General features: G+C 38.9%; 1 protein-coding gene across 3 annotated transcripts in view; it reads left to right on the forward strand.

The window, feature by feature from the left end:
• Window positions 1–3,757, forward strand: part of dnajc17 (DnaJ (Hsp40) homolog, subfamily C, member 17) — a 103,491-nt gene extending 99,734 nt beyond the window's left edge. For 2 of the 3 annotated variants that reach the window (XM_062042007.1, XM_062042006.1), the window contains one exon: window positions 3,534–3,713. In XM_062042007.1, coding sequence (XP_061897991.1) covers window positions 3,534–3,573 — 40 coding nt within the window. In that variant the 3' untranslated portion in view covers window positions 3,574–3,713. Of the gene's footprint in view, window positions 1–3,533 lie in introns of all 3 variants that reach the window. The other variant, XM_062042008.1, reaches the window with a different exon arrangement.
• The last annotated feature ends 23,981 nt before the right edge of the window (window positions 3,758–27,738 follow it).

Consider the following 27,738-nt stretch of genomic DNA (forward strand, 5'->3'; position numbering starts at 1 on the left):
GACAGCTGACATTAAGTGTCAAAAAATCAATCGAATGAACTGATTGAAAATGTATTACATTTCTCTGTAATCATGCTTGCTACATTCGTGTTTCATGCTGTGCATGGTCGCGCACTCCTTTTCTTCCTTTTACTCACAGACACAGCAGGTAAATTAATGTGCATTTTGATTTTTGTTCATTCAGAGTGGCATTATGGTACTTTTTAGCTCATCTCACTGGATGTTTCCAGGTGTCTCAACTGAGGCGACCAGAATAGATTTGATAGATTTCTTAGACTTAGACTTAGAAAATCTTTATTGTACCCGAGGGGCAATTTGGTTTGCGGCAGTAGTCATTAAAAAACAAGGTTCAACAGTAAAACGAGGTACAACAGTAAAAAACAAGGTGCAACAGTAAAACAAGGTACAACAGTAAAACAAGGTACAACAGTAAAAACAAGGTACAACAATAAAAACAAGCTACAAATACATAAAATACATACAACATACAAACCATCATGAAAGCATTGAGCTAAAAACTAAAAACATTTGTAAAACTAATCATCACACGTCGCTTCCCACTAAAGTGACTGCATAGCAGCTAAGATTGTTTAAAGGCCTACTGAAATGAATTTTTTTTATTTAAACGGGAATAGCAGATCCATTCTATGTGTCATACTTGATCATTTCGCGATATTGCCATATTTTTGCTGAAAGGATTTAGTAGAGAAAATCGACGATAAAGTTCGCAACTTTTGCTCGCTGATAAAAAAAGCCTTGCCTGTACCGGAAGTAGCGTGACGTCACAAGCGGTAGTGCTGCTCACAATTCCCGTTGTTTACAATGGAGTGAGAGAGATTCGGACTGAGAAAGTGATGATTACACCATTAATTTGAGCGAGGATGAAAGATTCATAGATGAGGAACGTTACAGTGAATGACTTGAAAGACAGTGATGGACGTATCTTTTTTCGCTCTGACCGTAACTTAGGTACAAGCTGGCTCATTGGATTCCACACTCTCTCCTTTTTCTATTGTGGATCACAGATTTGTATTTTAAACCATTTTAGATACTATATCCTCTTGAAAATGAGAGTCGAGAACGCGAAATGGACATTCACAGTGACTGAACATGTAAATACACGATTAATAATTCAGCTTTGCGAAGTTAAAAAAATAGAAGCTAACCTAGCTACGTAGCCAACTTGATAGCAACAGTCTCAAATGCAGATAGAAACTAAATTTTAAAAAAACCTGACTGGATGGATAGACAGAAGACCAATAATACTATTAAACCATGAACATGTAAATACACGATTAATAATATTCCGCTTGGCGAAGCTAAAAAAACAGAAGCTAACCTAGCTGCGTAGCTAACGCGATAACGCCAGTCTCAAATGCAGATAGAAACTAAATTTTAAAAAAACCTGACTGGATGGATAGACAGAAGACCAATAATACTATTAAACCATGAACATGTAAATACACGATTAATAATATTCCGCTTGGCGAAGCTAAAAAAACAGAAGCTAACCTAGCTGCGTAGCCAACGCGATAGCATCAGTCTCAAATGCAGATAGAAACTAAATAAAAAAACATGACTGGATGGATAGACAGAAGATCAATAATACTATTAAACCATGAACATGTAAATACACGATTAATAATATTCCGCTTGGCGAAGCTAAAAAAAACAGAAGCTAACCTAGCTGCGTAGCTAACTTAGATGCGGCGGCGGGCGTTGTACGCTTTTGACGACACCCCGGCCGCCATCAGAGTTGGCAAGAAACATATATTTCCCCAAAGTTACGTACGTCACATGCACATATCGACACGCACGTACGGGCAATCGATCAAATGTTTGGAAGCCAAAGCTGTACTCACCGTAGTGCGTCTGTTATCCTGCTCAAAACACAACACAACCTCCTGGTGTTGGTGTTGCTGTAGTCCGCTGCTCCACCGGCTCCAACTTTCTTATTTGCAGTCTCCATTGTCCATTAAACAAATTGCTCAATCGCTTTATTAACAAGCGGTAACTGGTTGTAGTTAAAAAAGTAACGCACACACATACACGAGCTGCTGTTAGCCAAAAGTCACGATCACACACACTCAAGTTCTCCGCCAACTCACTCGCGCATGCGCGTTCCCCAAACCCTTAAAGACAGTACACTAATACAAATATCACGGATATTAACAGTATTGTACTTAGCCGCTAAGACACCGATCGATCCCACCTACAACGTTCTTCTTTGCAGTCTCCATTGTTCATTAAACAAATTGCAAAAGATTCAGAATACTGTGGAATTTTGTCAAAGAAAACAAGAGGCTTTTCTATCGGGTCCGATGGGGTACAACCACTTCCGTTGCTTTTGTGACGTCACGCGCATAAATCATATCCAAAGGAGTTTTTCAACCGGAAGTGTGGCGGGAATTTTAAAATTGCACTTTATAAGTTAACCCGGCTGTATTGGCATGTGTTGCAATGTTAAGATTTCATCATTGATATACAAACTATCAGACTGCGTGGTTGGTAGTAGTGGCTTTCAGTAGGTCTTTAAGAAGCTCATTTATAAAGGCAACAGCTGAGGGAACAAAGGTTGTTATGTATCTGTGGTTTTTGGCCTTTCTATTAGTAGGGGCGTACCTGCATCCTGAGGGTAAGAGTCTAAACTCTGAGAAGAGAGGGTGCTGAGGGTTGACCGGAATTGCCATTGCCTTCTGGATGACTCTGGCCTGATAGATCTGGTTCAGGGGGTTGAAGGTAGCGCCCTTGGTCTTTTGGCACACCTTGATTATACCACCCAATCTATTTTTATTGGCCACACTGAGGTTACCAAACCAGGAAGTGATGGAATAAGTTAAAATAGATTCAATACAAGATGAATAGAACATCCTCATCAGTGTCTTATCAACCTGAAAGCCCCTCAATCTCCTCAAGAAAAACAGCCTCTGATTGGCCTTCTTACAAATACGGTCAGTGTTGGCATCAAAGGTCAATTTATTGTCTAAAATTGTGCCTAGATACTTGTAATCACGGACTATCTCAACAGCAGAGCCATTAATGAGAATGGGTGCTTTGGCAGGGGGATCACGGCGAAAGTCAATGTACATCTCCTTCGTTTTATCGCCATTAAGCTCCAGGTATGAATCATTGCACCATTTTACGAAGTTCTCCAGAACAGGACCGTGGTCTGACTCTTTGTCCTGCAGGAGGCTGACTGAATCTCTTTTTTAAAAAATGTTTACGTGTAGCGTACATTTTATTATTTAATCGATAAAGACACACTGAAGGGTCTTACGAGGATAATAATTTTATTGAATTTGTCTGCACGTTTTGTAAAGAGGTTTCAGTCCCACTTAAATAGGCCAAATGACAACATTACTTTGTAGTAAAACATTAGTTTATTTGATGCTCACTAAACTAAGCTCTCTATGAGGTACGGAGTATGTTGATGCGATGTATTGCGTAACAATTGTCATAGCAAACATATCTTCGCTGCATCTTCACGCATTCACTTCTCTGGGTAACCTGCTCTATCTGTTTCTCCTCAACAGGGCTCTCTATCCAATGAGCGCGACTATGAAAGTGTGGTGATGATGAAGATGAGGCAGGCTGCTGAGCGTCAGCGGCTCATTGATCAAATGCAGAAGGAAGATGAGGATGACGCTGCCATGTCCTAATGCTATAGGACCTGGCCCGGCTCCGGTCTGCAGCCAGTAAAAGGGACATCTGTTTTAAGGTTTTGTTCAGTGTCTCATCAGGCAAATAAATCTTTAACAACCAAAGAATGTTTATCAATTGGTGTGATGTGTTTCTCCTTTAGTGAAGAAGTGAGGGTGCTGGTAGGTTTCAGAGTTAAGTCATGTGGTCCCAAAGATTACACTCGGAGTGCACTAATGAATTATACTGCATAAAGTCTTAGGCAACCGTATTGTATTGATGCCTACATACTAGTGTTTGCATAAGCTGGACCACAACCATTTAGTTTGTTTCAGGTATAACCAAAAAACTAAGTTATTTTACTGACCCAAAGTGCTTTATTTAATCTACTTGATCTTTTATCCAATTTCTCCTAAAATCAAGTACCGTATTTTTCGGACTATAAGTCGACGTTTTTTTCATAGTTTGGCCGTGGGTGCGACGTATACTCCGGAGCGATTTATGTGTGAAATTATTAACACATTACCGTAAAATATCAAATAATATTATTTATGTAATTCGCGTAAGCGACGAAGAAAATGTCCGCAATCGTCACACACGTCAGCAATCGTCAATCACACGCCAACCAATAAGAATTCGGCGGGGGAGGGTCATGGCAGATTTGCATTGTGGGTCATGGAATGCTAACTGCTATATGCTATACGCTACTGCCGGAGCTATTAAAATGGATCACATCAACATTGGCGGTAACTTATAAAAACGGAGAAGGGCTGAACTAAAATGGCACCGAAAATGAAATCAAATACTGCAGATTACAAGCCGAACGTAGTGAAATATGCAGCAGAAAATGGCGATCGAGCAGCAGAAAGAAAGGGAGCGGCGCATACCAGGAGCGACAACGACGTATAAGATTTCATGGGATTTAGCGATCAGGAGTGACAGATTGTTTGGTAAATGTATAGCATGTTCTATATGTTATAGTTATTTGAATGACTCTTACCATAATATGTTACGTTAACATACAAGGCACGTTCTCAGTTGGTTATTTATGCGTCATATAACGTACACTTATTCAGCCTGTTGTTCACTATTCTTTATTTATTTTAAATTGCCTTTCAAATGTCTATTCTTGGTGTTGGATGTTATCAAATAAATTTCCCCCAAAAATGCGATTTATACTCCAGAGCGACGTATATATGTTTTTTCCCGTCTTTATTGTGCATTTTCGGCCGGTGTGACGTATACTCCGGAGCGACTTATAGTCCGAAAAATACGGTAATTAGGAGTAAACATTTTTTTTAATATATATGTTGTAGTTAATACATCACTATGCTATATGAGCATTTAAGCATTGGTTATTTATTGACCTTCATAGCTTTGTACAAATACCACAGGCAATCATTATTTATATATATCATTATGTCCATCTACTTGTCCATGTAAGTCAGTGAAAGCAGCACAGTACGTGCAATGCGACTCTGTCGAATTCTCCCACACGAATCAGCTGATTTTTGAACTAAAGGTAAAATATTTTGAACATTTTTATGCACTACAGACCATTAAGGCCATTGGACTATAGATGCTTTGCATGACTGTTCTCACATTTTAAAAACTCTGTTTAATATTGTGGCAGCATTAGGTGCTACATGAAGCCGTTTGGGCATCTTTTTTTGCAATTTTTTTCTTATTGTAATTACATTTATTTGCAAAATGTTAAAATTTAAATTACCGGTTGATGGTCACTTTCAGTAAGTAGTGACTGCTTGCAATATTAGTTGTGTTTAACCTATTTATTCTTATTGTTGTTTATATTTAACTAATTTACTCAGCAAAAAAAATACAATTTACTGTACATGAATTTTGAATGCAACTGTATGCTTTCTAAACTCATTGGCTACTGAATTAGATGCTATTGCACATTTCATAGGGTCCAATGCAAGAATTGCATTTAAATTAGATATTGGCTGAGAGAGTCAAAGATATTGATACATCTCAATAAATACATACGGGATGATTACTTTATTAGATGGCCTGTGTCCATACCAAATACCAATAGAGTGGAAAAACAAGTTGCCTCTATATTTAAGCTAGTATCATATATATCTGATTTATGACACCAAAAGACTTCCAAAGTTTGCGAAGAAATAGATATGATTAAAATAGTATCAATCTCACGGAGATTCCTGAGCCCATCAACAACAATGCTAATCAAGCAGATTTAGTGAAAGCCAATAACGATTACTTTGGGGAAAAAATATGATACAAGACCTTATATTTTTGAGCCGTAACACAAAGAGGATGAGTAATACGTTTTAGAAAGCCGACTGCTGCCTGAATACCCTTTATTGTGACACTAGCATCCATATAATTTCTAGGTGCTAAACATACAAACTAACCATGTTAAACCAGAATAAAACAAACACTTACTGTTGTTATAATTCCAATCTCACTGGGATGTCGACGGGACGCTCACATAATTCTATTTAGATTAAGATTCGGTCACAATTCTCACTCGCTGCAACAAGTGTCTTTATGTGTATTTTTCGCCAAAGGTGGGACCAAGTCATTGTTTTGCAAGTCATAAGTAAGTCTCAAGTCTTTGCCCTCAAGTCCCGAGTCAAGACAGGCAAGTCCAGAGTCAAGTCCAAAGTCAAGACTGGAAAGTCTCAAGTCAAGTCCCAAGTCCTGCATTTTGAGTTTCGAGTCCTTTCAAGTCCTTTTAATCACAGGCTAATATATTTACACAGATTGTGTATGCTTTTAAAACGCTGTATTTATTTATTAAAACAAGTGCATTTGAAATTGCAGGAAAAAAATAGTGCTGACATTGCACTTCATAATAGCACTATTAACCAGTCATTTGAAACATTTAACTCATTCCTTTACAGAATAAACACATTTGAAAAAACAACTGCAACTGTACTTATTTGTACAAAAGTGTTAACATTGTATTTCCATGGCATATTGCATTGTAACTAGTTCCACAGCAGTTTTATCCTGTTCTTACCTTATCTCATTGATCTCATCTCATACCGAATGTGAGTTGATGTGTGCGTACACATGAAAAACATAACAAATACTAGGGTTGTGAATGATAAACCGATGCGACCGAGTATTCGATTCAACAAGTGAGCGATTAGATTGCATCGGTAGGTAGACTCCTCGATCAATGCGAATAATCCATTAATTCCTAGCTGAATCGGTTATAGAGTCATGGATCGGTTATCGCGAGACTTTGTATGGGTTGGCTAGATTACAATATGCGTCAGCGTCTCTAAAACAACGCGAGAGCTGAAGCTACTCGCCAAACGCGGTAGCCGCCTAGCTGGTATTAGCACGAGTGATAAACAAGAGACAACACGGAAAATGAATGTGGAGGAGAACGAAAGCGTCAGTCTGACTGAAGGTGATAATGGACCGAGAAAGATTTTCAAAAAAACCCACTACAGTGGTGGAAAGAGCAGCAGGACTTGCCACTGCTTACACACAGTAGTTTGATTTTTCTTTTTACATATGTATTTATTTTCTCTATTCTTTTACACAAAGCACTTGTCACTGTGCTCATTGTTGCCACATTTTGAGATGTGTTATAGGTGTGTAACTTGTTTACATTGTAATGTTGCACCTTTGTTACCTACCTCAAGTGTTCATTGTTACCTACCTCTAGTGTTCAAAACACTATATGCTCAGGTTGAAATATTGAATCTTTGTTACCTACCTCTAGTATTCAAAACTATGCTCAGGCTGAAATATTGCACTTTGTTGTTACTATTCTGTGCTACGTTTACCTCTGGAGTTCCCATCCTACAATTCAGCCAGACTTTTTTTTGGTCCATGTCTAAAAATAAATACATTGACATGTGATTTTGTTGTTCTGTTTTTTTTGCCAGTGCCATAAAGCCACAATGCTTGGGGATTTGGAGTCTTGAATATTAACCGTCAAATCGAATCGTATCGTTCGGAATCGAATCCAATCGAATCGGTCTGTAATAAAAGGATATCGTTTTTGAATCGAATCGTAACCTTTGTATCTAGATGCATATCGAATCGTTTATCAGAGGGAGATGTGCAACCCTAACAAATACATGAACATAACAATGAACAGAGTTGTACTTTTTAGATGTCAGGGCACTATGCAATATGTACACATATTCTTAATATAGTATACATTTTAACTGACCTTTATTTGACTATGTTTGTCTTTTTGTAGGTGGCTAAAATACGCGGTGCTGCTGACCGACGTCTAACGTTATGTTACTGTGTGTGATACATTCACTAACGTAACGTTTAGTCTAGGTACCTCATGCAACCCTGCTTGAAAAAAATCACTTGACAAAAAGTATGAATAAAGTAGCAAACTGCAGTGGACGCAACAGATGGCCGTGTTTGCAATGACGTTATAACCATAGACATCTTATAAGTAGACGCAGCATTGGCTGCTGTGACGCGAGCAATTCGGGCCGCCATCTTTAAGTGGTGATGAGGAGCCGGGGAGCAGCCTAAACTGACAGTTGACAGATAGAAAACAAAGATGCCGGGCTGGTGTTCAGCGTTTTCCTGCTCAAATGAGCAAACTTTTGAAAATAGGAATTGGGGGACTACTTTTCCAATCCAATCCAATCCACTCTATTTATATAGCACATTTAAACAACAAAAATGTTTCCAAAGTGCTGCACAACAATATTAAAAACAATAATCAAATATTATCCTTAGCTCCACCAATGACTGAATAAAAACAAAAAATAAATATAGAACCAATATAAAAACAATATAAAAATAAATATGATTAAAAACGATTTTAAAGGGAAAAAATCAATTAAAACAGTAAATAGAAATCAAAATTAAAAATAAAAAAAAAGACAAGAGGACAACAGAGGATAGAGTACCACACAACTCACGTAGTGTTAAAAGCCAAAGAATAAAAGTGGGTCTTAAGACGAGACTTAAAACACTCCACTGTGGGAGCAGTTTGAACATGGAGGGGCAGAGTGTTCCAGAGCTTAGGGCCGACCACAGAGAAGGCCCTGTCTCCCCTGGATTTAAGTCTGGTCTTGGGCACCACGAACTGGAGCTGACTCTCGGACCTCAGAGCGCGCGCAGGAGTGTGAATTTGGATGAGGTCTGAGATATACTGAGGTGCCAGTTCATGTAAAGCTTTAAAAACAAACGACAAGGTTTTAAAATCAATTCTAAAATGAACAGGGAGCATACTTGCCAACACTCACGAATTTTCCGGGAGACTCACGAATTTCAGTGCTTCCCCCGAAAATCTACCGGGACAACCATTCTCCCGAATTTCTCCCGATTTCCAGCCGGACTTAAGGCACGCCCCCTCCAGGTCCGTGCGGACCTGAGTGAGGACAGCCTGTCGTCACGTCCGCTTGGCCAACCAAAAAGTAACCACAGAACACTATACCGTAAAGCAGGGGCCCCCAAACTTTCTGACTCGGGGGGCCGCATTGGGTTAAAAAAAATTGGCCGGGGGTTGGGCTGTATATATATATATATATATATATATATATACATTGTCTTTATAATCCGTTTTGTCATTTAACATCAATTAACATTGATGTTCATCAACATTTAACATTGTCACGTTATCGATGGGAAAATTTATTTTTAGACAATATGATTGGCCTGAGCGGCTAGGAGACACCGAGAGTAACAAGCGTTAGAAAATGGATTAGAAAGGAAAGATAAAAAAATAATATTTTTTTTTTTAATATTTTTTTTTTTAACTTGGGATTTCCCGTGGGCCGCATTTTGGATGCTGGGGGGCCGGATCCGGCCCGCGGGCCGTAGTTTGGGGACCCCTGCCGTAAAGTGTTCTGTGGTTACTTTTTGGTTGGCCATCGGTTTACGTTGTATTGCGCACCCTGACGGCAAGTGTGGGAGTCTTTTTTTTTTTCAAAACCTTTATTTATAACATTCAACATTTACATACAATCAAAAATAAATAAATAATCAAAACAAGTACAGAAACAGTACAAAAGCAGTACAAAACAGCACCAGGGGGTTTGTAAACTCAATAAAGCAACTAAAGAAGAATGAAATATATATATATATATATATATATATATATATATATATATATATATATATATATATATATATATATATATATATATATATATATATATATATACAGTATATGTAACAAAATGTAAAGCCATAGGCTCACACAAGTTCCGTAAATAATCCAAATTTGGAGCACAGCATCATTGTTTTCACAGCTTTTTGGTTGTTAGAGGTAGAGAGTGTTTTAATGTAGAGTTCTAAATCTTTTTTAAAGGCACAAAAAACAGGTCAGGTATTGAGAAACTTACATTTATGAATACAAAACTTAGCCAATGAGGTTGCTAAGATAAAATTCATTTTCAATTTTTTTTCATATAGTGTAAATCCAAATATCACATCTTTAAAACAAAGCACAAATTTGTCATGGGCAAGTGTGGGAGTCGGTTCTGAAGCATGAAGTAAACAGACGTAACTTCATCACCTCGCCTGGTTATTGACTCCAACCCAGAATATTACACTGCCCATACCTATGCTCCTTCAAAGGCTGTGCTACTGGCTGCAAAGCATTGCACTTTCAAATACAACAATGAGTAGAGAGGAGTGTTATGTGTGTATATGTGTAAATAAATGAACAGTTAAATTAAAGTATTTATTTTTATTATATGTATACATATATATAATACAATACATATATATATATATATATATATATATATATATATATATATATATATATATATATATATATATATATATATATATATATATATATATATATATATATATATATATAGCTAGAATTTACTGAAAGTCAAGTATTTATTTTATTTTATAAGAAATACTTGAATTTCAGTGAATTCTAGCTATAAATATACTCCTCCCCCTTAACCCCCCCCCCCCCCCCCCCCCAAATCTCCCGAATTTGGAGGTCTCAAGGTTGGCAAGTATGACAGGGAGCCAGTGTAAACTCTGAAGAATTGGGGTTATATGCTCGCGTTTCCTGGCCCCTGTTAAAAGTCGTGCTGCCGCGTTCTGGACTAACTGCAACCGGGAGAGAGATTTTTGGCTAATGCCAGCATAAAGTGCATTGCAGTAGTCCAGGCGACTTGAAATAAAAGCATGCACGACTTGTTCAAAAAGGTTAAAAGATAAAAATTGTTTTACCTTTACTAAAAGACGAAGATGATAAAAACACGATTTTAGAACGCCATTGACTTCGTTTTCGTGATCTCGCCAGAAAGATGTCCAGGCATCGAGTAATTGTCTCTGGCCCCCTGCCTGCGAGAGGCAATTATGAGAGATATAGCAGATTAGTCTCGCTTAACAAGTGGCTGACCAGCATCTGTAGACAACAGGGACTAACGTTTATTGATAGCTGGCCCTCTTTCTGGGGCAAACCAGGCTTGCTGATGAGAGACGGCCTTCACCCTAACCAGGAAGGCGCCATCATCCTGTCTAGGAACACAGACTACTGTTTAAGTCTCACTTGACTGACTACACTAGAGCAAGCCCGGTCACAGGCAATTACAGAGTCTGTTAGTCCGGGTGAGGAGTCAGTTAAGCTAGAACTAGCCAGCGCCAGGCTGGATAATCCATGTACGCATAGCAATTCTCTTAGAACAGGGGTCACCAACCTTTTTGAAACCAAGAGCTACTTCTTGGGTACTGATTAATGCGAAGGGCTACCAGTTTGATACACACTTAAATAAATTGCCAGAAATAGCCAATTTGCTCAATTTACCTTTAACTCTATGTTATTATTAATAATTAATGATATTTATCTTTGTGGAAACACTGATCAGCTTAATGATTTCTCACAATAAATATATATAGAAACAGATACATATCAATATGCAACACTTTATTCTTATATTTTATCTAAGTGCACATTTTTCAAATTCAACATTTTCAAATGATAACTTCTAAGACAGTCTTGTGAAATCACAATATCCCATTTTAACTAGCTAGCCACTAACATTTTTTTTTAACAAATCATGAATTACTTTGCACCATGTTTGTACAAACAATAACTCATGTAAATTACAAAAGTAAACTCTCAAATTTTTAAATCATGTCACACTTTGAACTGGACACCAAATCTGTTATCTGTTTCTTTGTCAGTTAGTGGGAAGCCTGGCATTGCATGCTGTTAACTAGTGTGTTGTACTCTGGTGTGTAACTTGACACTGCAACTCTGAGTGAGTCTTGCAGATGTGCATCAATGAGGCGTGTTCTGTGTTTGTTCTTGATGAAGTTCATGTCAGAAAAGGCTGATTCACAAAGATAAGATTTTTCCTCATTGTTTGCGGAACCTTCTTAATCTTTTGGACATATTTTCACAGCAATCTGGCCTTAAGCTTAATTATGATAAATGTAAAATGTTAAGGATCGGAAATCTAAAGGGAACGTCCTTTCGAATGGAATGCAAAGTGCCTGTTTTGTGGACAGATGGACCAGTTAACATACTTGGTGTTGTTGTCCCAGAGAATCTGGAAGATCTAGGCTCAGTAAATTATGATAATCGACTTAGAAAGCTGGACAAAATTATGCAATTATGGAAAGGGAAATCCTTAACCTTGTATGGTAAAATATCTATTGTCAACTCGTTAATTATTCCTCAATTTATTTATTTGTTTTTGTCATTACCAGCTCCATCACAAATCTTTTTTAAGATTTATGAGCGGAGGGTCTTCGATTTTGTCTGGGACGGCAAACCAGAAAAGATTAAATGAAAGGTTTTGTACAATGAGTATGATTATGGGGGCCTGAAACTTCTCAACCTTGAAGCTATGTGTCTATATTTAAAAGCATCAATTGTTCCAAAGATGTATTTAAACACTAAGTGGTACACAAGTGTCCTGTTGGACAAAAAACATGTACTGTATCAAAATAAATTGTATCCTTTTTTACAAGTGATCCCCTTCCATTTTTCTTATGTAGAGAGTCTGCTGGGAAACATGGCGGAATAAAGGAAACAATCCACTCATGGTGGTGTTTTCAATTTTATGTGCCAGAAAAAAGAGACGATATTTTGCAGCAGATAATATGGATGAACTCTAATATTGTAATAGATGGAAAGCCTTTCTTTTGGAAAAATATGTTTGAAAGAGGAATCATTTTTGTCAATGATATTATCAATGAGAATGGTAAAATTATGAAATACTGTATGATGAATTTAGAACTATGTATGGTGATGCAATCCCGGCCTCGGGATCTTTCTGTGTGGAGTTTGCATGTTCTCCCCGTGACTGCTTGGGTTTCCTCCGGGTACTCCGGCTTCCTCCCACCTCCAAAGACATGCACCTGGGGATAGGTTGATTGGCAACACTAAATTGGCCCTAGTGTGTGAATGTGAGTGTGAATGTTGTCTGTCTATCTGTGTTGGCCCTGCGATGAGGTGGCGACTTGTCCAGGGTGTACCCTGCCTTCCGCCCGATTGTAGCTGAGATAGGCTCCAGCGCCCCCGCGACCCCGAAGAGAATAAGCGGTAGAAAATGGATGGATGGATGATATGGTGATGCTTGCTCAAGCTTTTCATTTAATCAACTAACTGGAGTAATTGGGAAAAGATGGAAACAAATAATTAATTATGGAACTACTAAATTATTAGTTTGTAAACCTCTAATAAGAAATTCTAGTTGGCAAAAAGGAACTAAAATAAATAGAAAAATATATAATTTTTATTTAATAAAGAAATCTTTGAAGGCTGCCCCATACAACACATATGGAAAATGGGAGGACTTTTTTGACTGCCCGTTGCCATGGGATGCCATGTTCAAACTAATCTATAAAACTACTATCGAGGTGCAAAATCGTTATTTTCAAATTAAAATGATTTATAACTTCTTACCCACGGGGAAAATGTTAAAATTATGGCATATGACAGAGTCAGATGATTGCTGATTTTGTTGTCAGGAGTCTGAATCCACCCTGCATTTGTTTTGGTATTGTCATATTGCGTCTTCGTTTTGGGTGGAAGTTGAAAAAATGTGTTTAAGGATTGGTTTGTTTATGAAGCTTGATGTGGTTTCTGTTATTTTAGGAGAGTTCATTGACAGTCATGATTTAGTCAATTTAATTATAGTACTCGGTAAAAGGTTTATTTTTAAGGCCAAAAACAGATATTCAATTAGTATTACTTTCTTTAAAACATTTATTCAGTATTTTTTAACTTTAGAAAGTTACGTGGTTGAAAACGATAATGATGCAAAAAAACATAAAAAAAGATGAGAAGTCCTCAAAGGCTTATTTTGAAAGTATAATTATGTTTATAGATTATATGCTATATGTTGTGTTCCCTAATTTGAGTGGCCTGGACATAATCCGGACTGTACATAAATGCTTATTTTGAAAATGTAATTTTGTTTATAAATGATATGCAATCTGTTGTGTTCCCTAATTTTTTCTGTGTACATGAATGAAGGTGTGTGTTGCTGAGTCCGGCTTGGACATTATCTGGACTGGACCTGGTTTTAAAAAACCTTTAAACGAATCTAATTTCATTGACAACCTGGTCTGGTGAAGATAAGGTCCTTTTTTTAAAAATAAAATAAAATAAGATAAATAAATAAATAAAAATTTCTTGGATAAAAAAGAAAGTAAAACAATATAAAAATAATTACATAAAAAATAGTAATTAATGAAAATGTTAGTGGACCAGCAGCACATACAATCATGTGTGCTTCAGGGACTGTGTCCCTTGCAGATGTGTTGTCTATGTTGTGGGAACCAGAATATTGGTAGCAGAAAGAAATAACCCCTTTTGTGTGAGTGGGTGTGGATGAGTGTGCATGGGGGGGAGGTTGTTTAGGTTGATGCACTGATTTAAAGTGTATCTTGTGTTTTTTCTATGTTGATTTAAAAAAAAAAAAAAATAATAATAATTTTTTTTTTTTTTTTAGAACAGGCCAGCGGGCGACTCATCTTGTTCCTTGCGGGCGACCTGGTGCCCGTGGGTACCGTGTTGGTGACCCCTGTCTTAGAATAATACACAATTCACATAATGTTTTTTCTGTTGTGACTGTGTCAGAGGTGGACATGCATTCTACTGAGGTGGCAAATAATGATGTGTCCAGTTTATCGCAGCACCAAGCAAACAATCGGAAAATTCCCGTCATATCAATTCCTAGATATGGTCAAAACTATTTAAAGTGCACTACGCATAATAAACGCAACATTGTTAATATTGCTACTACGGATAATCTCAACAAAAACTCTTCAAAACAGCCCAATACCTATAATATAGGCTTTTTAAACATAAGATCATTGTCTCCCAAAGTGTTATTAGTTAATGAGGTCATTAGAGACAACAATCTTAACGTCATTGGTCTTAGCGAAACCTGGCTCAAACCAGACGATTTTTTTGCGCTAAATGAGGCATCTCCTCCTAACTATACGAATGCGCATGTTGCCCGTCCTCTTAAAAGGGGAGGGGGTGTCGCACTAATATACAATGAAAACTTTAAACTTACCCCTAACCTAAATAATACATATAAATCGTTTGAGGTGCTTACTATGAGGTCTGTCACACCGCTACCTCTCGACCTGGCTGTTATCTACCGCCCCCCTGGGCCCTATTCGGACTTTATCAGTGAATTCTCAGAGTTCGTTGCTGATCTAGTGACGCATGCCGACAATATAATCATAATGGGGGACCTTAATATCCATATGAATACCCCATCGGACCCTCCGTGCGTGGCGCGCCAGACCATAATTGATAGCTGTGGTCTTACACAAATAATACATGAACCCACGCATCGCAACGGTAATACAATAGATCTAGTGCTTGTCAGGGGTGTCACCACCTCCAAAGTTATGATACTTCCGTATACTAAAGTAATGTCTGATCATTACCTTATAAAATTTGAAGTTCTGACTCATTGTAAACAAGCTAATAATAATAATAACTGCTATAGCGGCCGCAACATTAATGCTGCCACAACGATGACTCTTGCTGACCTACTGCCTTCGGTAATGGCACCATTCCCAAATTATGTCGGCTCTATTGATAACCTCACTAACAACTTTGACGATGCCTTGCGCGAAACCATTGATAGTATAGCACCGCTAAAGCAAAAAAGGGGCCCTAAAAGGCGCACCCCATGGTTTACAGAAGAAATTAGAGCTCATAAATTATCATGTAGAAAGCTGGAACGCAAATGGCGACTAAACTTGAGGTTTTCCATCAAGCATGGAGTGATAGTTTAATAACTTATAAACGCATGCTTACCTTAGCTAAAGCTAAATATTACTCAAATCTCATCCGCCTCAACAAAAACGATCCTAAATTTCTGTTTAGTACAGTAGCATCACTAACCCAACAAGGGACTCCTCCCAGTAGCTCCACCCACTCGGCAGATGACTTTATGAATTTCTTTAATAAGAAAATTTAACTCATTAGAAAGGAGATTAAAGACAACGCATCCCAGCTACAACTGTGTTCTATTAACACAAATACGACTGTATATACGACGGATACCGCCCTCCAAAATAGTCTCTATATTTTTGATGAAATAACATTAGAGGAATTATTACGGCGTGTAAGTGGTATAAAACAAACAACATGTTTACTTGACCCACTTCCTGGGAAACTTATCAAGGAACTGTTTGTATTATTAGGTCCATCAGTGTTAAATATTATAAACTTATCACTTTCCTCCGGCACTGTTCCCCTAGCATTCAAAAAAGCGGTTATTCATCCTCTGCTCAAAAGACCTAACCTCGATCCTGACTTCATGGTAAACTACCGACCGGTCTCCCACCTTCCGTTTTTTTCGGAAATTTTCGAAAAAATTGTTGCACAGCTGCTAAATTAACACTTAGTGTCTAACAATCTCTGTGAACCTTTTCAATCCGGTTTCAGGGCAAATCACTCTACAGAGACAGCCCTCGCAAAAATGACAAATGATATATTGCTAACGATGGATTCTGATGCGTCATCTATGTTGCTGCTTCTTGATCTTAGCGCCGCTTTCGATACCGTCGATCATAATATTTTATTAGAGCGTATCAAAACACGTGTTGGTATGTCAGACTTAGCCTTGTCTTGGTTTAACTCTTATCTTACTGACAGGATGCAGTGTGTCTCCCATAACAATGTGACCTCGGACTATGTCAAGGTAACGTGCGGAGTTTCCCCAGGATTCTGTTCTTGGCCCTGCACTCTGTAGTATTTACATGCTGCCGCTAGGTGACATCATACGCAAATACGGTGTTAGCTTTCACTGTTATGCTGATGACACCCAACTCTACATGCCCCTAAAGCTGACCAACACGCCGGATTGTAGTCAGCTGGAGGCGTGTCTTAATGAAATCAAACAATGGATGTCTGCTAACTTTTTGCAACTCAACGCTAAGAAAACGGAAATGCTGATTATCGGTCCTGCTAGACAACGACACCTATTTAATAATACCACCTTAACATTTGACAACCAAACAATTACACAAGGCGACTCGGTAAAGAATCTGGGTATTATCTTCGACCCAATTCTCTCGTTTGAGTCACACATCAAGTGTGTTACTAAAACGGCCTTCTTTCATCTCCGTAATATCGCTAAAATTCGTTCCATTCTGTCCACTAGCGACGCTGAGATCATTATTCATGCGTTCGTTACGTCTCGTCTCGATTACTGTAACGTATTATTTTTGGGTCTCCCTATGTCTAGCATTAAAAGGTTACAGTTGGTACAAAATGCGGCTACTAGACTCTTGACAAGAACAAGAAAGTTTGATCATTTTACGCCTGTACTGGCTCACCTGCACTGGCTTCCTATGCACTTAAGATTAAGATGTGACTTTAAAGTTTTATTACTTACGTATAAAATACTACACGGTCTAGCTCTAGCCTATCTTGCCGATTGTATTGTACCATATGTCCCGGCAAGAAATCTGCGTTCAAAGAACCCTGGCTTATTAGTGATTCCCAGAGCCCATAAAAAGTCTGCGGGCTGTAGAGCGTTTTCTATTTGGGCTCCAGTACTCTGGAATGCCCTCCCGGTAACAGTTAGAGATGCTACCTCAGTAGAAGCATTTAAGTCCCATCTTAAAACTCATCTGTATACTCTAGCCTTTGAATAGGCCCCCTTTTTAGACCAGTTGATCTGCCGTTTCTTTTCTTCTCTCCTCTGCTCCCCTCTCCCTTGGGGAGGGGGAGTTACACAGGTCCGGCGGCCATGGATGAAGTGCCTGCTGTCCAGAGTCGGGACCCCGGGTGGACCGCTAGCCTGTGCATCGGTTGGGGACATCTCTGCGCTGCTGACCCGTCTCCGCTCGGGACGGTTTCCTGCTGGACCCACTATAGACTGGACTCTCGCTGATGTGTTGGATCCACTGTGGACTGGACTTTCACAATATTATGTCAGACCCACTCGACATCCATTGCTTTCGGTCTCCCCTAAAGGGGGGCGGGAGGGGGGTTACCCACATATGCGGTCCTCTCCAAGGTTTCTCATAGTTATTCACATCGACGTCCCACTGGGGTGAGTTTTTCCTTGCCCGTGTGTGGGCTCTGTACCAAGGATGTCGTTGTGGCTTGTGCAGCCCTAAGGGGCACTTGTGATTTAAGGCTATATAAATAAACATTGATTGATTGATTGATTGTTTGTCAAGTGTAAAATCGCTGTCTATAGTGACGCCAAGGCTGGTGACTTTGGGATGCACATAATTTTACAATGGTCCTAAGTCAGTGAGGGCCGAACCAAAAACTGAAATTTCCGTTTTTCCCTCATTCATTATTAAAAAATTCTGGGCTAACCAAGCCTTGACGTTGCATAGACAGTTGAGAAGGGGTGTCAGGGGGCCGTGGCCTTTTGAAATTGGCATATACATTTGGCAGTCATCTGCATAAAAGTGATAGAACACTCCATGCCTCTTAAAAATCTCTCCAAGAGGGAGAATGTATAGTGAAAACAGGATGGGGCCTAAAATAGATCCCTGGGGAACACCACAGTAAAGTGGAGCAGAAGAAGAGGTGGCGTCCCCCAGCCTGACAGAGAAGGACCTCTCTGACAGGTAGGATCTGAACCACTCTAATGCAGTCCCCCTGACACCCACACAGTCTCTCAGGCGGTCTAAAATAATTGTGTGGTCGACTGTGTCAAAGGCAGCTGATTACTTTTCACAAGTGAGATTTAACATTAACATACTATTGGTTGTATTTTGTGAAAAGAATATTAGCACAGAGTTGAGAAGGAGCAAAGATCTTCAATATTTGTATGTGAAAATCACAAATAAATCTTCTGGGGGAGGATGACGCCCCTACAGGTGTTTGGTTTACAAACTTTCAGCCCCACCTAAAACAAAATTCACCAGCCGCCACTGATTTTGATGCATTCTTATTTTAGGCAAAGTATAAGACAATACTTTCTCAACAATATAATTGTACCCAGAAATAAGTCTTCAAGTAACAATATTCCAATACTAACATTGTTGGGTAAAACAGAATTTGGTTTTATTCTGAATCCAGTGAAACAGATTGGTGGTTTTAGCTCCTATAAAGACTTTCAGGTGTTTGCATATGTTTATGTTTAAGTATTTGGCAGACGCTTTTATCCAAAGTGACATACATAAAAAATACATATAAAACAATCACTGTAAACATGATCATCTAAGGGAAGAATGTAATACAAAATATCAATACAAAGTGTCAAGACAGAATAAACTCTCTGCTGCTGCAGCAACAGAGATACAGTCTATAGGTCCCTAAGATATATAGATATCTAATGTATTCATACATTGTTTATGTAGGATATACACATGTTTATATAACCTAATCATATTGTTTCTTCGATTTAAAAATAGCTGACCCCCCCCCCCCCCCCCCCTTTTTCTGGGATTAAATTCCCAGTTTTGATCTGGTCACTTATAGCATATAAGAATATTCTATTACTGCTAAGCAAACTATGAACAATAAAACATGTGTCCTTTATCATACCTACTAGTATGACAAAAAAGTGTGTGAAAATCAGTGGTATTCAGTGAGCTAAGATTAATTAAATGCGCTGACAGTTCATTGCTCCTGCCAAATGAATTGCACTGAGTGGAGCGGATCACCACTCCAAGATGGCGGCCCCGCGTCTCGTCAGCGCCAGTAGGCAGTAGCGCTCGATGCTGCGTACCCTTATAAGATGTCTATGGTTATTAAGTTAGGAGTGAGTTTACAGCCTCACTGGAAATAAAAGTTACGTTACTTAGCCAATAAACGTTAGCTTACATTCAAAACTTACCCTTCTTTGTGCAACTTCAAATGTCGAACGAAGTTGGAAGTTGTTGCGTTTCCGTCTGTAATCTTCGAACCACATGTTTTGCATACTGCACTTCGTTTTTTGTTGACCAACTAACTCATAGTTTTAATACCCAAACAAAACTATCTTTGGCATAAGTTTTCCTCACTGGCGCGTTGTTTGACAGCTCTTCTTCGTTGGTTGTCCTGCAATTTGATTGGATGAATGCTGTGAGATGAAAACAACGTGGATCTAATTTGATTGGCTGTTGTACTGACAGGCAGCACACACGCTGACAGACACACGTACACGATGCAAGATACAGAGCGCTCCTGAATAACTTTTTAATCGTTGGGTTTTGGGGAAAGTAGCAAGTCTTGTCAAGTCAAAATGCTCAAGTCCAAGTGAAGTCACAAGTCATTGATGTTAAAGGCCTACTGAAACCCACTACTACCGACCACGCAGTCTGATAGTTTATATATCAATGATGAAATCTTAACATTGCAACACATGCCAATACGGCCGGGTTAACTTATAAAGTGCAATTTTAAATTTCCCGCCACACTTCCGGTTGAAAACGTCTAGGTATGATGACGTATGCGCGTGACGTAAACGGTTGATGGAAGTATTGGTACCCCATTGAATACAATACAAAAAAGCTCTGTTTTCATTTCAAAATTCCACAGTATTCTGGACATCTGTGTTGGTGAATCTTTTGCAATTTGTTTAATGAACAATGGAGACTGCAAAGAAGAAAGTTGTAGGTGGGATCGGTGTATTAGCGGCGGACTACAGCAACACAGCCAGGAGGACAGAGATGGATAGCAGACGCGCTAACAGCCGAACTCACCTTAACTTCTTCCGTCTCGCCGACCGCATCTGTGATCGGGTGAAGTCCTTCGTCGCACCGTCGATCGCTGGAACGCAGGTGAGCACGGGTGTTGATGAGCAGATGAGGGCTGGCTGGCGTAGGTGGATAGCTAATGTTTTTAGCATAGCTCTGTGAGGTCCGGTTGCTAAGTTAGCTTCAATGGCGTCGTTAGCAACAGCATTGTTAACCTTCGCCAGGCTGGAAAGCATTAACCGTGTAATTACATGTCCATGGTTTAATAGTATTGTTGATCTTCTGTCTATCCTTCCAGTCAGGGATTTATTTATTTTGTTTCTATATGCAGTTAAGCACGATGCTATCACGTCAGCTCCGTGTTTCGTCGATGTATTGTCGTGGAGATAAAAGTCACTGTGAATGTCCATTTCGCGTTCTCGACTCTCATTTTCAAGAGGATATAGTATCCGAGGTGGTTTAAAATACAAATCCGTGATCCACAATAGAAAAAGGAGAGAGTGTGGAATCCAATGAGCCAGCTTGTACCTAAGTTACGGTCAGAGCAAAAAAAGATATGTCTTGCACTGCATTCTAGTCCTTCACTCTAACGTTCTTCATCCACGAATCTTTCATCCTCGCTCAAATTAATGGGGTAATCGTTGCTTTCTCGGTCCGAATCGCTCTAGCTGCATTGAAAACAATAGGAAAATGTGAGGAGCCTTTCAACTGACTACGTCACGCTACTTCCGGTAGGGGCAAGGCTTTTTTTTTATCAGATACCAAAAGTTGCGATCTTTATCGTTGTTGTTCTCTACTAAATCCTTTCAGCAAAAATATGGCAATATCGCGAAATGATCAAGTATGACACATAGAATGGATCTGCTATCCCCGGTAAATAAAACATATTCATTTCAGTAGGCCTTTAAAGTCTAATTGAGTTGCAAGTCTCTTTACATTTAGTCAAGTCAAGTCTAAAGTCATCAAATTCATGACTCCAGTCCAAGTCATGTGACTCGAGTCCACACCTCTGTTTTTCGCCACCTCGAAGTTGTGAAAGTCGACTAGCCTGTCAGTCCATGGCCATATTTGTCTACTACCAGGTGAGAGATGTATGAATTATAATCTAGAATATACTCTTAGCAAGTTTGAGACAAAGTAAAAGCATATAAGGTGTCAACAACAGCAGCATAAACTAGCATTAGCTCACTGCTATCAATGTGCCGCTAAAATAGTCTGTCTGTGTTGCGCTTATAACGACAATATCACTCATATTTAGCTCATTTTCAGGTCACAAAATGTAAGTGGAGTGTTGTTGCCGGTTTCTGGATGTTTTTAGAGAGGGAAATAACGAGCTCAACAGAGGACTCTCGATCTGTTGACTTAAATGTTAGCTATTAATTTACGATTTCGAATACTTAAAAATAGCTAAATATGTGTTCTTGACCTACATAAGGATTGTGAATGATAAACAGCACATTTCCAATATGACTGATTTTAGATCAGTCATACTGGAAATGACCATATAGATCAGTGATCTATATGGTCAGAGTGCAGAAACGTTACTCCGGTGACGTAGAGTCAACAGAAATTACCGAAGGTGTTCAGAGCGGAATATTCAAAATGGCTGACTGAATTTGTGGCATTTTGTGACATTTTCCATCCATCCATTTTCTACCGCTGGTCCCTTTTGGGGTCTCGAGGGGTATTTTGTGACATTTTCAACGATATATTTTTACATACATTGCGGATTGTAATTACAATTGAATATGATTTAATGGATACAATGAAACACAACTAAGCATATACAACTTCTATTTTCCGATCTCCTGGTACTTTAAGAAAGATGCCCCATAACAACATATTTTTAAAAGGTTGTTTGTTTTGATTTGTACAAAAATAGTTGTTTTTTAAGGATAACAAATTTGCGCTTTACAAGCAAATATTTTTTTCATTGTATCTTGGGCTGGAGTTTAACTTTCTTTCCAGCAAACAGCAAAGATTCCAGAAAATTACTGTTCCGCGCCAAGAACTATTCTGACATACAAACTTCCATAAAACATTCACAATGCTGCCTCTCTGAAGAGATGAAAAGAGAATGAAAAACGGGTATTTATTTCAGTTAAAGACAAGAAATACATGGTTTTCATCAGTGAAAGGCTTAAAGTTGCTTATTTGTTACACCCTTTGATCAGTGGCCTAATACATTTTTCCAAACAGAATGAATGGGACGATCCACAATTTTTATGGAATAGATGCACTCATTTTACCTCAATGTTTCCAATTTGACACCTTTCTCTCATCTGTTTGCTCTATGCATCCATGACCCATTTTGAAGATTTCTCTCCAAATGTGCCAATTCTTTCTCACATAAATTAATTTTATGTTGCAATATTACTCTTCTAACTAACTTAACAATGCAGGTTAACGTATTGCAGGTTCTAAATATTTATAAATTAGATAAACAGTATAGAAGTATAGTATAAAAGCACATATTAGGATGATGCGGGAGTAAAATACAGAATGCACAATGATAAAACAAATTCATTAGATTGGAAAAGTTAGTGTCCAGTACATTGCCTATCCTTTCAAATGGTCATAAAACTGATATTTTCCCCTTAGTTCTAAATTTAATGGCAAGCTAGCAGTGGCCTTTTCTGCAGAAATTACGTTATTTAAGAGCCACATGGCAGCTTCACAGCATCCAGTGTATCCCTGCCACTCCCATCTCTGTTCTGTGGCTTGGTTACACAATGTCCAGCTGTGGAACGTCGTGATGGTCTGGGATACATCTGCTCCTTCTCTCCTTTTGAAATAGCCCCTCATTACATGGCTTTGTTTATATGTAGGCTTTTTAACAACAGAAAGAAAACAAAAAAACAAATAATATGTTCAAATGACAATAAAGGTTATACAAGTAAAGGAAATTGTTCTCTAGCTGGTGCTGCATGCGAAACAGGATGCCAGAATGAGCTTGTTGACTCATTATTTATTGTCAACAATTCTCAACACAACCTTGACATCTGCCAGGCATCTTCTTTCTTTAGGACCTATGATCACGCTATATCGGCTGAAGATGTCAGTTAATGCCAGTTTTGGCAATATATGATGCACCGTTGTGCGTTTTTTAACTTTGTATTCTTGTTGGATCCTACAGTCCTGCAGTGAGATACACTATAGGTTGGGAATGGGAAGTAAAGTGGAACATGACAGTGCTGCTGTCTTTCATGTAGTCCTTGTGGCTTTAATTGCTGACTGGTGCCTCAACATCCAGCTATTGGAGCTGAAAGGTGTCAAGTGCACTTTTTGGGGGGAATTTTGTCTGTCACTCACAATCCTTATGTGAGACAAAAACACAGTGTGCAGTCTAATTTGTAAAATACGGTTAGCATTAGACGGCTAACAATGTAGCTAATGGAAGTCAATTAGTCTGCCTATGAAGCCCTTTAAAAAACCTGCCAAAAATACTCTACTTATATACCGTGCATATTAACTGAGCATTAGCAACAGTGTCATTATAAGAGCTAATGCCGAAGAACCATTTTTAGTAACAGCACCCTGATCACTGAGGTAATGTAGCGACTACAGCTCTTAACCTACTGCTGCTGCATCACCTCAGAGTTAGTAAAAGATTGTGCGAGATTATAAATAATGCCTCGCACTTGTATATTAGAAGGTTGTGGCCATAGGATTGAGAAGTTGGTCAACTTTGAAAATCATCTTAGACCCGAGACGTGCAAGACGCTTGTTTGCTCTCAGCATTTTTTACCTTAAAGGCCTACTGAAATGATTTTTTTAAAATTTCAACGGGGATAGCAGATCCATTCTATGTGTCATACTTGATCATTTCGCGATATTGCCATATTTTTGCTGAAAGGATTTAGAATAGAACAACGACGATAAAGTTTGCAACTTTTGGTCGCTGATAAAAAAAAGCCTTGCCTATACCGGAAGTAGCGTGACGTCACAGGAGGAAGGATTCCTCACAATTCCCCGTTGTTTACAATGGAGCGAGAGAGATTCGGACCGAGAAAGCGACGACTACCCCATTAATTTGAGCGAGGATGAAAGATTCGTGGATGAGGAACGTTAGAGTGAAGAACTAGAGAGGCAGTACAGGGTGTATCTTTTTTTCGCTCTGACCGTAACTTAGGTACAAGGTCTCATTGGATTCCACACACTCTCCTTTTTCTACTGTGGATCACGGATTTGTATTTTAAACCACCTCGGATACTATATCCTCTTGAAAATGAGAGTCGAGAACGCGAAATGGACATTCACAGTGACTTTTATCTCCACGACAATACATCAGCGAAGCTCTTTAGCTACTGAGCTAACGTGATAGCATCTGGCTCAAATGCAGATAGAAACAAAATAAATAAATCCCTGACTGGAAGGATAGACAGAAGATCAACAATACTATTAAACCATGGCAGTGGTGTGCAGTCACTAGAGGCAGGGGAGGCAGGGCCTCACCTGCCATCATGGAAAGAAAAAAAATGTAAAAAGAAAAAAAAATTAATTAAATTGTTATATGTATCCAGTGATTATACTAAAGTTATTTTCCATTTAACTTCACCAGTTTTAGATTATTTTTATTTTTATTTTCACATTTGCCGTTCAAATACTGAGAAGAGACGGTGCGGTGATCAGCAGCCAGTTGAGGCACGTCACTAAATTGTGCCTCAACATGGATTGTGCACAATGACTCAGCTAACTGCTGGCCTGCTGTGCAGTGAGACTGTATTGCTATATGAATTATATCAGCTAACTAAACTATGGCATAGTTTAGTTAGCTGAGGTATATAATGTACAGTGTATTTTGTCAAAAACTGTATGTGTGTAACGTATTTCTTGTGCTGAGCATTCATAAATCTGCTGCAAAAGACGTACTGGTTGAGGCTAGCAGTAATCCGGCCTCCTGGTGGTAGAGGGCAGTAGTGATCCCAGAGATCATTCCTCGGCCGCAGAAGAAAAAAAAAAAAAAAGTTTGCAAGTCAATTAGTGCAGCGATTGTTTATTTCCTCTCGCCTGGACTTTTATTAAAAACATGGAGGATTACATATGTAAAATAAAACAGTTTTCTAAACTGGACTTTCAATCGAAGCAGGAGGTAATAATTAAAGGTAGACCAACGCCGGAGCTAAAAGGTTTGCTTTTGACTTCGGGACAGAGGACCCGTTCTTTTCAAACGGCGTGGTACACACGCAAAGGCTGGCTGTGTGGATGTCCAGCAAGAAAGGTAAGACCATAATAATGTTTTTTGTATTAAATGAGCTTTTTTGTGTGCTACAGTTGTGTAAAGAATGCTGGTATGAGCTTTTAAACATAACCCGTTAACTGCTGCCAATCACATGGTGAATAAGATACTATTTAGGGTTCATATGTTTGTAAATCTGACTGTGATGATGCAGTGCCTCACCAGACATTAACCTCACCGCACACCACTGAACCATGGACATGTAACTACACGGTTAATAATTCTCAGCCTGGCAAAGCTTAACAATGCTGTTGCTAACGACGCTGAAGCTAACTTAGCAACTCAGCAACCGGACCTCACAGAGCTATGATAAAAACATTAGCGCTCCACCTACGCCAGTCAGCCCTCATCTGCTCATCAACACCCGTGCTCACCTGCGTTCCAGCGATGGACGGCGCGACGAAGGACTTCACCCGATCACAGATGCGGTTGGCGGCTAGCATCGGCTAGCGCGTCTGCTATCCAAGTAAGTACTCCTTGTTGTGTTGCTACAGCCAGCCGCTAATACACCGATCCCACCTACAACTTTCTTCTTTGCAGTCTCCATTGTTCATTAAACGAATTGCAAAAGATTCACCAACACAGATGTCCAGAATACTGTGGAATTGTTCGATGAAAACAGAGCAGTTTGTATGGTGACACATTGGGTACGAATACTTCCGTTGCCGTCGTGACGTCACGCGCATACGCATCATACATAGACGTTTCCAACCAGAAGTTTAGCGGGAAATTTAAAATTGCACTTTATAAGTTAACCCGGCCGTATTGGCATGTGTTGCAATGTTAAGATTTCATCATTAATATATAAACTATCAGACTGCGTGGTCGGTAGTAGTGGGTTTCAGTAGGCCTTTAAGAGTGAGGATAATGATTATTTCATCCAAACGGGGAACTTAAGTTTTGTGCTGAAAGATACAAACATCCCATCAGTCAGCATCCCAGGGAGAATGGACATTGTACAGTAAGTGATTGTTTTTTAATGTTCGTAATTTGTATTTCTTGGTTAGCACTTAGCAACGCTGCTACACGATGCTTAGTGTTTCACTAGAGCTGGATCTGCTTCGCACCCAGGTTCTAAAACTTATAGCTCATCCTCTGTAGATTCAGGTGCAAAAATACAAGGTTCTAGATCATCATTTGTCCCAAAGTAGTCGTGGTCTCATATTAAATATACCATGATTAGTGGAAGTTGTAATTGTTGAAGGAAATAGCGAACGTGGCGATGCGCTCTGTGAAATCAAAGCACTAAAAAATGAAAGGTTCAACAATGCAAAAAATGACCAAAATACGGTAATTTGTACATGTTATTTTGATTGTGCCAATTACTACAGTACATATATGATTACTGTATGCATATACAATGCTGATGGATGTTCTTAGAGGGCTTTATAGGCAGAAGAGATTGAATCCTCATTAGTTTCATTGTTAGCCACCTCTTGCTAACCTTTATTTATGATTTAGAATGCACAAAAAAAAGAAGAGATATATGTTTACTTGTCTCACATAGGGATTGTGAATGATAGGCAGAATTAAAAGAATGTGCAGTTTCCCTTTAAGGCCATATGGTGTAAATAGCCAATCAAATAACTTAAAGGCCTACTGAAACCCACTACTAACGACCACGCAGTCTGATAGTTTATATATCAATGATGAAATCTTAACATTGCAACACATGCCAATACGGCCGGGTTAATTTATAAAGTGCAATTTTAAATTTCCCGTGAAACTTCCGGCTGAAAACGTCTATGTATGATGACGTTTGTGCGTGACGTCAAGGG

This window comes from Entelurus aequoreus, linkage group LG03 (assembly GCF_033978785.1).
Source record: "Entelurus aequoreus isolate RoL-2023_Sb linkage group LG03, RoL_Eaeq_v1.1, whole genome shotgun sequence".
Taxonomy (NCBI): domain Eukaryota; kingdom Metazoa; phylum Chordata; class Actinopteri; order Syngnathiformes; family Syngnathidae; genus Entelurus; species Entelurus aequoreus.